The 12290-nt window shown below is 35.4% G+C and overlaps 1 protein-coding gene across 2 annotated transcripts in view; it reads right to left on the bottom strand.

Moving 5' to 3' along the window:
• RGL1 (ral guanine nucleotide dissociation stimulator like 1) overlaps positions 1 to 12290 on the bottom strand; it is a 114819-nt gene that overhangs the window by 19024 nt on the left and 83505 nt on the right. For both annotated transcript variants that reach the window (XM_039357605.1, XM_039357604.1), the window contains exons 10-13: positions 10505 to 10594; positions 6079 to 6165; positions 2828 to 2860; positions 752 to 873 (exon numbers count right to left, since the gene is read on the bottom strand). In XM_039357605.1, coding sequence (XP_039213539.1) covers positions 752 to 873; positions 2828 to 2860; positions 6079 to 6165; positions 10505 to 10594 — 332 coding nt within the window. The remainder of the gene's footprint in view (positions 1 to 751; positions 874 to 2827; positions 2861 to 6078; positions 6166 to 10504; positions 10595 to 12290) is intronic.

Genomic DNA, 12290 nt, shown 5'->3' with positions numbered 1-12290 from the left:
TTCATTGTCTTGTGACATGTTAGCATTTTTTGGAAAAAAATAACTGTCAAAATAATCATTTTTATGTAGAGGTTCTCCCAAACCTAAAAATTATTTCAAAGCTTCCTCTGGGATAAAACGATCAAGGCAGACTGCTTTAGGTGGTGAAATTATCAGATCTTGGGTGAGCAGCAAAAATGACTTAGGAGAAAGATAAAGCTAAGAACAACATCTTACAGGGAACAAAGGATACTATCTTGTAGGTGATTGGTTTCCTGCTTCCTGCAGCATTGTTTATAGTATGTTCGGATATTAAATTCATAATAACATTGCTACAAGGTTCCCAGGTAGCGTCACCCAAGTTAGAATTAGCTTCTCTAAGACTGCACCTGGAATTCTTCACTGCTTAATGATGTGATGAACTCTAAACTTCTCCAGGTTTGATCCAAAAACTTAAGGTGGCAGTCCAAGCAAAGTAATCAAAGTTTTGCTGTGTGTGTGTGTGTGTGTGTGTGTGTGTGTGTGTGTGCGCGTGCGCACGCATATTTATATGCATTGCACACAAGTACAGGATCATACTTATCCCTCTCTATGAAGGCAGCATGTGCGTTTCTTGTATACATTTCCAAGCTGCTTGAATGTCTTGTGTTTTCCACAATAATTTTAAAATACAGTTTTGTTATTTTATCTCAGATGATGGGAGAAATAAGGAAAGAGCTGGATTATGCAAAAAAAAAAATTCTGCCTGTTACAAATCAAAATTTTATCTTACCTTTCTTCCTCTGTTAATTGTCGCTGTTTCTGGAACCACTGGATGAATTTTTTGTTTGACATCATGCAGTAGCTATTACAGGAAGACTGTAGGAGTTTAATCTGAGCAATTACTTCAAATTCCTGAAAAAATAATGGAACAAGAGGGGGAATCTGAATGAGGAAAATGGAATTGGATTGTCTCACAGTCAATATGGATTGTCTCATAGTCAATTGCAGCAGAAGGACGTGGGATAATTGGAGATGTTGAAAAACTCATGACAAGTTCACTGACAAGCATAATATAATATGGTTCTGAATGGCACTAAGCATCTGTGCTTTCTTTTTAAAAAAAAATAATTTGATTAAAATTTTTAAAACTTACAAAACTAATATAGAAAAAAGAAAGAAAGACAAAGCCACAAATGCAGAAAGAAGACAGAAAGTATAAAAAATTGTGTTTGATTTTCTTTACAGCAGTTATAAGTATAAATTTATCTCTTAATCAATGGTTACAGCATAAGTCTTATTTTTTCTATAGTCTTTTTTCCTCCTAAACATCAAAAGTATAAATCCTGTTTTATACAAAAAATCTATGAGGGCTTTCCAGTCCAGTTCCAATACACATAATGTCTTTTCTCTGATCAAAGAAGTCAATTTGTCCATCTCAGCAAGTTCTATCATCTGCATCCATTCCTCCATGGTGAGTAGTCTCAAATCTTTCCATCTTTATGCATGTAGCAATCTCACTGCAAAGCCTCTATACTTTTAGATGAATTAATGAATCTAAAGGATGTTCCTTGCTTGATGGTCTAGACCAGGGGTAGGCAACCTTGGCTCTTTTATGACTCGTGGACTTCAACTCCCAGAATTCCTCAGGGGTTCTGGGACTTGAAGTCCACGAGTCATAAAAGAGCCAAGGTTGCCTACCCCTGGTCTAGAAGGTTGGGTGAATGGTGGAGCACACAGGAATCAAAACAGACTTGCCCACATACCACAACAGGAGACCTGGCAAGCTTTTGCAAGTGTACTAAGCCTCTAGCTCCCTCTTAATACTTGTGTTAAAGAGAGGGAGAAATGATTTTCAATATGGGCGTAATCATGGGTTTTAACTCTGTACTTGCTGGATGCAAAAAGAGCCATTATCTCTACCTTCCAGAGGCAAAGAAAGCCTATTTGCCTCCTCCTTATTAGCTCTGCACAACAAATCTCTGGATTTGCAGGACAGATTGTGCCCAATGCCAATCCAGCCACAGAAAGCCTAAGAACTTGTGTTACCTTTCATCTACTACAGGCCAGCAAGAAGTAGCAGAGGCAATGCCCTGCTACATTTTAGAGGAGTTTCATAAGGGCAAAAACATGTTCTAACATTTTTCATTGACTATTAAAACCTTCATAATCTGTTAACCCTACACTGATCTTTTTTTTTAAAAAAAAAAAACTTGAATCCATGTGACTGCCCATAATGTTTTTATAATAAACCGAGTTTATTTTTCTAAAATCTATATTTTAAATGAATGGTATATCCTAGATAGATTGATTGAAAATATGTTTACATTGGTTATCATAATTACAGTGATGACAACATGCAATTTCCTACCTAGATGGTATCTATCCATCTTCATCTTTTTTAAAAAAATGAATGGGTGAAATCTTACGTAAGAGTAATTTTTTTTACAAGGTTTGGATTTCTCGCTAAAGATTCTGTGAGATTTCAGAGAGAATGTGAAAGTCTTGTGAGATTTCAGGTGACAGCACAATATTCTGGGGATAAGCTATGGAGAATCCTACAAAAAGTAATCTTGAAACATTCCTGCATCTAAGCTGATGTGCTCAACATACAATATTATGTGAAGGCAAATTGTGCAGCCAACCGGATGAAGAAAAGGACAAATTGGTCAAATTTTAGTTGAGAGGAATCATATTTAATACTCCAATAGTCTGTTTCTCCTAGGATATGCTTTACAATTCTGGTTGAAAATGTTAAGCTCTGTAGCTATACTGTCTCCTGTTTCTCTCTAAAAACAAGAAATCAATCCTCAGGTTTTTGGGGATCATTAAAATGTGACTGAATGGTGGAAATAAAATGCAAGCTTACCCGCCTTCTCTTCTCAAAATTTATTAGCCCTCCCTGCGAAAAGAATAAAAATAAAATAAAGAAATGTATTGTATAGTTACAAAAACTGCATTTTTAATGGAGATAATAAAATGGTTACAAAGGAATAAATTTTCCAAAAGGCCAACACTTTCAAGACTGATTCCATGAAGATGCTTTTAAACCTCACTCTGCAATCAATCGTGACCTCTCTGCCAAACTCGCTTAAATAATTTGAAAACATGTATACATTCACACTTTAATAATTTAATTATGCTAGTGCTGATGTACACGCCTATTAGCCTGAACCAGCTGCTTTCTTTACAGCTGCAGGTATCCTTCCCTTCCCACAGATGATCTGGGAATTTGGGGGGAACAATTTTGACTTGAAGACATTAGTTAGTTTTGGGTTTGTAGTTTTTTATGCGGCACAATTTACACAAGTTACAAATGTATACAAGTTGCAAAGCTTGCTCAAGTGCAAGTATGGATATCTTGAACCATGGAGTTACAAATCCCCTTTTCTACAGCCTCAAGGTCCCTTCTGTCCAGAACTATTATAAAGCATTATTTCACCACCTATTGAGCTGGGAGGCACATGCAAACTGTAGTAGCAAATCCTTAATCAATTTAACAGTGGAAGAGAAGAAGGAGAAGGAAGAAGAAGAGGAAGAATCATTGTACCTCCAAAATATATACTCGAGCCCAGGAACAACAAAAATTCTGCCCACTTGTGTGATTAAAATTGATCTACTTGGCCACCCAAGTGTAGGTCTCTATTCCTGATCTATTGAAACAGCAGATTCTTTGTCAGAATCCAATTATATTTCATCTTTAATTATCAAACATAGAAAACCCCAATTCTGCCTTCTCTGGATTCTGCCATAAGAGGGAGAGAAGGGAGAGAACAAAGGGGCTTTATGGCCCTCACTTCCTTCAGTATACTTCTAAGGAACTGAATGTGTTTATTGCAACCTCAAAGAATGTTTGAATGTAGTTAGCACCAAAGAACCTTACCATAACAAAGGGGGCTATTTACCTTTCATGTAGTTTATCTGAAGTCTCCATCCAGACGGAAGAAAGGAATAAAGGGGTGGAATTGTGATGCCTGAAACTATCACTGGAAGGGGGGGTGATTGGGTGGGACTACTGGGGAACCCCTTAAAACCTTGAATGGGAGAGCTTGGACCCCAAGTCCTGTCTAGCACGCCTGCAACCACTTCTTCTTAATAAAGGATTCCTGTTGGAAGAATTATTCCAAGAGTTCTGTCTTCTTAAGATGCAAAGTGGGGTGGGTCCTTACATTCTTACAAAGTGTATTTCCCCATGAAAGCAATGAGCATTCAGCAATCCTGCTGCTATCCTGTGGGGACTGTCATAAAAACTGGATCCCAAACTTCTTTGCCATTTTTTACTGAATTGATTAAATAGAGAGGATGTTCTTGAGTGGTGCCATCAGCCAGTAAAATCACAAACATTAAAACACAGTTAAAAGCATGAATAAAACAAGATCTGTTATGCTTCTTCAAAGCCTGGAACAGTAGCAATGAGTTCTGCTGTTTTCTCAAAGCTGGTGGCCTCAGTACCCAGTAAAGCCCTTGAGATAGTTCCAAAAGAAGAATATAACCACAGCATTGGGCTGGACTGATGCAGAAGTGAATGTTTCTGAAGAAAGATATGGAATAAGCTACAGTATTCTGGGCTTCTAGGTAAGCACTAAGACAGCCTTCCATAACTTGGTGTCCTCAAAAATTCCTTAGTCCCTTATGTCTGATTTGAACCTCATAGTCAGACCTCTAAACAGGAATGAAATGAAAAACTAAAAGCATAACTAAAAACAACATAATTTATCCAAACACAATGGAACAATCATAGCCCATATACAGTTTCACTCTGCAGGAGATACAAAACCAGCCATGATGCTAAAGGGCATCTGGTTGATAAAGGCTGCAGTTAAGATCTAGAACGGAATTAAAAACTGAACAGAACCAATCCAGTTCTTTCAAAAAAAAGTAAGCTGAGTGTTTCCAAATGTTCATGTATTTACCCTTTTGGGTCCTCTACCATCATATTTTAAAATTCATTTATTAGTTATAATTCCTAGTAAATCTACTTAATAATCAAACTGATCAGTCCATCACTTATGAACTATATTCAAAAATATCAACAGAAATTTTTGACACACCAACATAGTAGCAGCTCCTGATGATAGCTCTAACCTAATGCATTACAACAGAGGTCTTCAAACTTGGCCCTTTTATGTGGACTTCAACTCCCAGAATTTCTCAGCCAGCATGCCTGGCTGAGGAATTTTGGGAGTTGAAGTCCACAAGTCATAAAAGGGTCAAATTTGAAGACTCCCGCATTAGGACATTTCAGCATATCTTCGTAATCTATAAAATCTTGAGATACCATAAATATAAAACTTTACAAAAAAAATCCCTCATGTGGCATATGACTTATTTCCTTGCTTCCACAATGCTTATTTAATATTTTATGGAAACATCTTTCCAATTTCTCTTTTTGTGTGTCTCTTCTGCTCATAGCTTGAATGACATTTTATATCATTCTGCTAATGAACACATTTGAAAAAACGTAGTGATTATTTCAGACACAATTAATTACCTATGCATGTTATTTGTTAAAAGTGTTTTTTCTGAATGTCTCCCATTGAACGAAGACATAGTTACTCTTTCTTCTACAACAGTGATTCTCAACCTTTCTAATGCCGTGACCCCATAATACAGTTCCCCATGTTGTGGTGACCCTCAAGTGGGTGTGGCCACCAATAAGAGGGAGTAGGACAGCTAGGGAAAAGGGAAAAAAATGGCGGACAGCATGGTTTGGCGACCCCCGTGAAATGGTCATTTGACCCCAAATGGGGTCCCGACCCACAGGTTGAGAACCACTGTTCTACAAAAAAGTCCCTCATCAAGAGATTGGTACTTTCATACATTACAATCGAAATATACCTTATTCCAAAGAAAATGTGGAATTTGTAAAGAAATTCTGCTAATGTTAGCCTAAACATATAGATCACATTTTACCAGGGGAACAAACCAGTGCAAAACTACTAATTCAAGGCATAGAATTTAAATTGGGAGAATTCTAATAATGTAAACTCAGTTTTATAACTGTTCCATTTCCTAATTAAAGTCCTGTGTTTGGTCTGTGCCTAGTGAGTTGATGCTTTACAAATATATACTGAAGGCAAAACTATTAACAGTATGCATGAGTGTGTGTTACAAACCTACCTCCACATAGTCCTGGAGAGCTGTATCAAGCATTGTCAAATCCGTTAAGAAAGTACCAAGATAAGGAACGGTGCCTTGCATTACACCCTGTGCAGGATGAAAGCACAAAGAGATTAACCATCCTAGCTCTGATTCATTAAGTGCTTTTTGACTTTGGATCCAGTTCAAACTCCTCTGAGGTTCAGTGATCTTTAGCCCTCTATAGTCCAGATATCTATACTAAGTTCTATCTACACTATACTATGTATATTTATTTATTCATGAACTTTTCCATGTCGACCCGTCTATCGTGAAGGAGCAATCAGATTCTGGCCTAGCAGTGGCTGCTTTTTTGGCTGGTTGAGCTAAGCTGTAAGAACTATTCATCCATCAAATGTGATCCAACAGGAAATGAATGAAGTTATTTCAATAGAACACAATATTGTGGAATGGCCTCTCCTGAGAGATTTATTGAGGCTACTCACACTATTTCATTAAGAAACTTTTTTATTTTTCTCCTCTCCTTGTTTCTTTCTCCTTATACTTTATATCAGCATATTATTTCCCTTATACAGTACATTGTTTGTTATTGTAAGTCATTTGCTTTGGGGGAATAGTATATACATAAAAATAAAATGGCTTGCCACTTGTAAAATTATGTCACCTTATTTTTATAGGGGAAGAAAAAATGACAATCAAATTGGTAATGTATTATTGCAATTGTAATAAGTCTTCTCGTTCTAAATTGTTTTTAGAATGTTTTATAAAAGTAACACGGGAAGACTTCCGGTGGATTTTGCGCGCGCGATGGCGGCTACTTTGTAGCCGTCTCTCCTGGGTAAGTGTAAGAACCGCTATGAACAGCAGACATCAGCTGTTCAGCGGTTCAAAATCCCCCTCCCGGGCAAAGGGAGGGGGTAGAGAGTGTCTGAATAGTGGTAGAGCCTCTTTTGCACCCCCCAAGTTTTTTTGGGGGGAGTGAAAGGAGTGCTCCCACGGAGTTCAGACTTGTCTCCGCTTCCCAGCTGTTTTTGTCCTCAGGGACAAAACGAGCCGCTGCAAACACCTCCGTGCTTAAAGAGAACTGGTGAGTTTTTTTATAAACGGACAGAGCTGAGTAGAGGATTTAGTTTTTGCTTTCTTTGATTTATTTGGATTTTAAGTTTTAAGACTTGCTTCTATTTTTATTCTCTTTTTTTATTTTTCTTTCTTTGTTGAAAGGGAAAGTAAAATGGTGATCGGCAAATCTATGCTGACCGGCAGGCTTTTTGGTGTTTCTCTTTCTTTTCTTTCCCTTTCCCTTTTTATTTTCTTATGATTGGAATGGTTGTTTTTGGTATCTCTAAGTATTTTTTTTGGGAACGGACTTTTTCTATTTAATTCCCCCCCCCTTTTTTTTTGAACTCCCTTCTTTTTATTGTAATGATCCTTTTTTGAAGGACTTTTTTCTGTTTAATTTTTTGCAATTTTTAAGAAGGATTAAAGCTTTTTTTTAATTCTTTTTCTCTTCCTTTTTTTCCCCCTTTTTTCTTTTTATTATAATGACCTTCTTTGGAGGGAGTTATGATTTTTGAAGGAATTTTTATAATTTTTTAAGAAGGACTAAAGGTTTTTTTTTAAGATGGCTCCAAAGCGTCCAGGGATTTCTACAGCTTCTAAATCAACAGTTTCACCCTCTTCCGGGGGTCAGCTAATAACTATGAAGGATTTGCAAGACATGATGGGAGATGTTATAATTCAAATTAGGGCAGAAATGAAAAAGATTTTAGAGGAAAATAATAAGATCTTGAGACAAGATTTTGTTTTGGCTTTAGAAGGAGTTGCTTCTGTTCTTGAAAAGGTGAACTCCCATGTGGAAGAGGTAGCTGAAAAAGTGGACATAATGGAGGGGAAAATTGAAAGTATGGAAAAAGAAATGGAAAATGAGATTCTTATGCTTCAATATGGACAAATGGAATATGCCTTAAGAATTAGAGGCCTGGGAGAGTCTTTGCAAGGAGATCTGAAAGAGATGGTTGCAAAGGATTTTGCATTGATTTTGAATAAAGAAAAAGAGGGAATACTTAGTGAAATTGAAAAATTATTTAGGGTTAACTCTGTGGTGGCAGCACAGAAGAATCTGCCAAGAGATGTGGTAATTTACTTTGGTAAAAGATCTTACGCAATGAAATTGTGCAAGCCTATTATAAGAAGAGATTTCAAATTGCTTCACAAGATGTTATAATTTTTAAGGAGATCCCATCTAAAATTTTAAGAAGAAGAAAGGAGTTTGCTTTTCTAGCAAATGAACTTTAAAAGAGAAAAATTCTATTCAGATGGGATGTTCCGACTGGAATGGTGGTGAACTACCTGGGGACATGTCATAGACTTAATACTGTTTCTCAAGCAAAAGATTTTTATACTTTGGTCCTGGGGGTATGTGTATCGCCATCTATTAGGTCTCAACAAGTCCAGATTGAGGAGCAGAAGACAACTTGTGTAGCATACAATTCCAAAAAAAAGCAGCAACAGAAGAAGGTTAAGGAAGTTTCATATTCAGTGGTCTCTGAATCTCTGGGAGATGTTAGACCTACAAAGTCTTTGGAGCAATCTTTAAGGGTGGAATTGCTGCCTGAAATGGAAATTGGGAAATCTCAGTTTGAGGGGCATCAACAAGAGAGGAATGGTCAGAGGATAACTTGTACAACTTACAATTGTAAAGATCAACATAAGGAGGAATTTAAGGAACCCTTACCTGTATTGGCTTCGGAGTCGATGGGAGATTCAGGAATTTTGGAGCAGTCTCCTAAGGCAGAACTTGCAGCATTTCTTACGAGTTCGATACAAGAATGGAGAATGGAAATGGAAGAATGGAGAATGGAAAAAACTGGAATGTGAATAATTAATAATACTAATATAATTGAGACTGATAAGGATGCAGTTTCTTACGGATGGAATTGGTTATTGGTGAAGATTGAAATGTTTAATGTGTTTATTATGGATAGGCGTATAAGGGAATTTTGTTGTTTTAAGTTTTGAATCTTTAATGATAATATTGTTTAAATTTGTGTTTTGAAGGGATTATAATTTGTTCATTTTAGTGAGGGGATTCTAATGTTTTAAATTTTAAGTAATGTTTAAATTCGTGTTTTGAAGGGAGTACAACTTGTTTAAGTTTTAAGTATGCTTAAATTTGGTTTTTAAATATTATTAATATTTTTAAGAGAAAATAATTTGTTTAATTAAATGTTTAGACTTGTTTAGGAAAGAAAGTAATGTTTAAATTTGTGTTCTTGGAGGGAGTTTATACAGAATGATGATTGTATTTAGATTTGTTTAGGATTTAAAAGTATTTCTAGTTTTTAAATATTATTATTAATATTTTTAAGAGAAAATAATTTGTTTAATTAAATGTGCTTAGATTTGTTTAGGACTTATAAGTTTTTTAAGTTTTTTTCTTTTTGGATAGGAGAGAAGATTATGAAGATTGAAGGAAATATGTATTTACTTTAAGTTTTTTAAGAGTATTTAGTTTTAATGGTATAACAAAGGTTTATATGTTTATTTTTTGTTTTAGGATAAAGAAAGAGGGAGAAATTAGATTTTACACTATAGATATAGATATTCAAAGAAAGTAATGTTTAAATTTGTGTTTTTGGAGGGAGTTTATATAGAATGATGATTGTATTTAAACTTGTTTAGGTTTTAAAAGTGTTTTAAGGTTTTTTTTTTTTTTTTTAATTAAGCCTGTACTCAGCTCTGGGAAGTCCAGGGGAGGGTTTGGGAGGTTGGGAAGGGGGGGGGTGAGGTAGGGTGGGGGGGGTATGGGAAGGGGATTTGTTTTTGTAAAATTTAAAAAAATTTCAATAAAAAAAAAAAGTAACACGGGAAAACAAGCAATTTTTTGAAAGTAGAAAATAATATACAAACTAGATTTAAATATGTCATTTAATAGTCCCCAAAGAACAGGGGGAAAAAATCTTATAAAATCGTAAAAAAGTATTATTGTTAAATTTAAGGAATGAAACTCAAGGGAAGAAGTTTACTTCAGCTGCAATTTCAACTTCAAATTTTCTTCACACAAATCTGATTGTTGAAGTATCTAAGGCATTATTCAAACAAAATGGATCAACTATTATTCTATGAGAAATTACAAGTGTGTGTCTCAAAAATTCTGGTCTAAGAAACTCCTCCACCATTAGTAACCTAATGTATTAGTTCATTATTATCTTTTGATCGTATTTTTCTTCACAAAGCCATGAAAAAAAAAGGTTCAAGATTTGGTTGAACGTACTTGTTCCCATGGTGAGAATTTGTGATTTCCTGGTTTTATTTGAACTTAATTCAAGTTGAACGTAACCATTTTGTTTGCATCTAGGTATCTTAAAATAGTTATCTTTGCTATGACTGTTTCTGTATTTTTTCAAAGAGGAGCATCTCATGAGAAAAATGAAAAATAAAGAATTACCATATCTTTTTGCAGTTGGAGCCGCCTCTGGGTTCTCTTCTGGTTTTCTTTTACATTGCTGTCCAAATTTGCAAATTTAGATGTTCCTTCCTGTGATGAAAATAAAAGGACAATGAATGGAAAAGGCCATAGAACAGGCTCGCAAACATTTCCTATGCTAACTGAATGCTACGTCCTTCTCTCTTAAGCTGAAAAGATATGTGACTCATCTTACAACCAAAAAGATAATAAAAAGCTCACACAGAAATGTTTCAGGAGTTTCCTGACAGTGAGGAATGGTTGCTCCAAAATGCAAGTCAACTTGCAAAATGCCTCTGAGCCAAGTCAAGTATTTGTCCATTTCCAGTTTTCTCTGAATTAGGCATATCTGGATCACAACCTTACTGCTTCTGGACAATTAATATCTTGTTATTCTGAGTTTGTTTCCAACTTATTTCAAACTATTATTAATCTTTTCCTTTCCATTATATAATGCTCTGGGTTTTTTTCTTATTCACTTACATTACGATATGACTAATATTTTTGGTTTGCTTACTAACAAGGAGACAATCAGGAAATGAAAATGTTTCTGTGTTCCAACAACTTGAGCCTTAGGGATCACTTTACCAGTAACATTATGATTTCAGGAGCCATATTTCACAATATGACTTGGTCCTCTGAAACAGATTAAAATTAACTTACTGCCATGTTTTAACTTGTTTTTCTGCACAATTTTTTGTACAACTTGTTCTCAGGTGCATGATGATGAAAAAAAGTCAGTAATTTGTTCTTATTTCTTTAATTGATTTTCTCAGTTTTTATCTTTACTTTTTTCTTCATTTTAATAAGTATGTTAAAGAAATGACCTCACTTTTTATGGGCTTCCATTACATTGCTATTTAACTTAATGATGCTGTCATCCTCCTGAAAATTTCATGTCTCCTCCAATCCATTTCATACATTTAAATAACCCCCAAACTTCCTAAGAAAATTAGATAGCCTGCTGACCTTCTCTTACAGTAAATCTCTGTATTTTTAGAAACAGCATTTTCTAAAATTAAAGATGACTCCTCTAGACAATCAAGGTAATATTCTATAAATACTGTACATAGATAGAACTTCATTGTCCTGTGATTATTGCTCCAAGTATTTCAATAATTTCTACATCTTGAAATCTCAGATACAACTCAGTATTAATTCATAGAAGTTTTACCCTTTTATCAACTTGATGCTTAATGACCTACAACATAGATAAATATTGTCATGCAATGTCAGCCTGTGGATGATATTCAACTGTACATCTCCACCACGGGTTGAACAGAGGATGCAAACAAGCATTTATGTGGAGACTATCAAGATGTACTGTAGATGGGAGGTAACATACATAATTTCAACTCTAGAAAGTTGGGAGTGCTTATTTATTCAGAAGCTTGCTGATTTTGGAAATATAAACATTTTTGTGCTTTGCTGAAGTGAACAGGCCACACTTCTTGGAATTACACTTCCTGTTCCAGGTGAAGGTCATGATCATGAAGATTTGCTCAGCTTTGGCTGGTACATCCATTTTAGCCTTATTTTTCTCAGAGTTGCTGACATTGGCCACTCATACCCTTGACATCTCCTGCATGGACTATGTACAATAGTTCAATTGTATGGTCATCAGTGAATCTCAATATTGCTAGTAACACAGCTGCTACAGGTGCGGTATTAACTATTATACATTCCAAATGTAATGTATAAGGTCCTGATTATCAGCTATAAAGTCCTGGGCATCTTCAAGACTACCCATCCCATATAGATATTGCCC

The sequence above is a fragment of the Crotalus tigris genome, unplaced genomic scaffold (genome assembly GCF_016545835.1).
Source record: "Crotalus tigris isolate CLP2741 ecotype Arizona unplaced genomic scaffold, ASM1654583v1 scf7180000018938.1368258, whole genome shotgun sequence".
Classification (NCBI taxonomy): Eukaryota; Metazoa; Chordata; class Lepidosauria; order Squamata; family Viperidae; genus Crotalus; species Crotalus tigris.
Note: the sequence above shows the minus strand (reverse complement) of the source record. Positions and strands in the feature narration are given on the sequence as shown.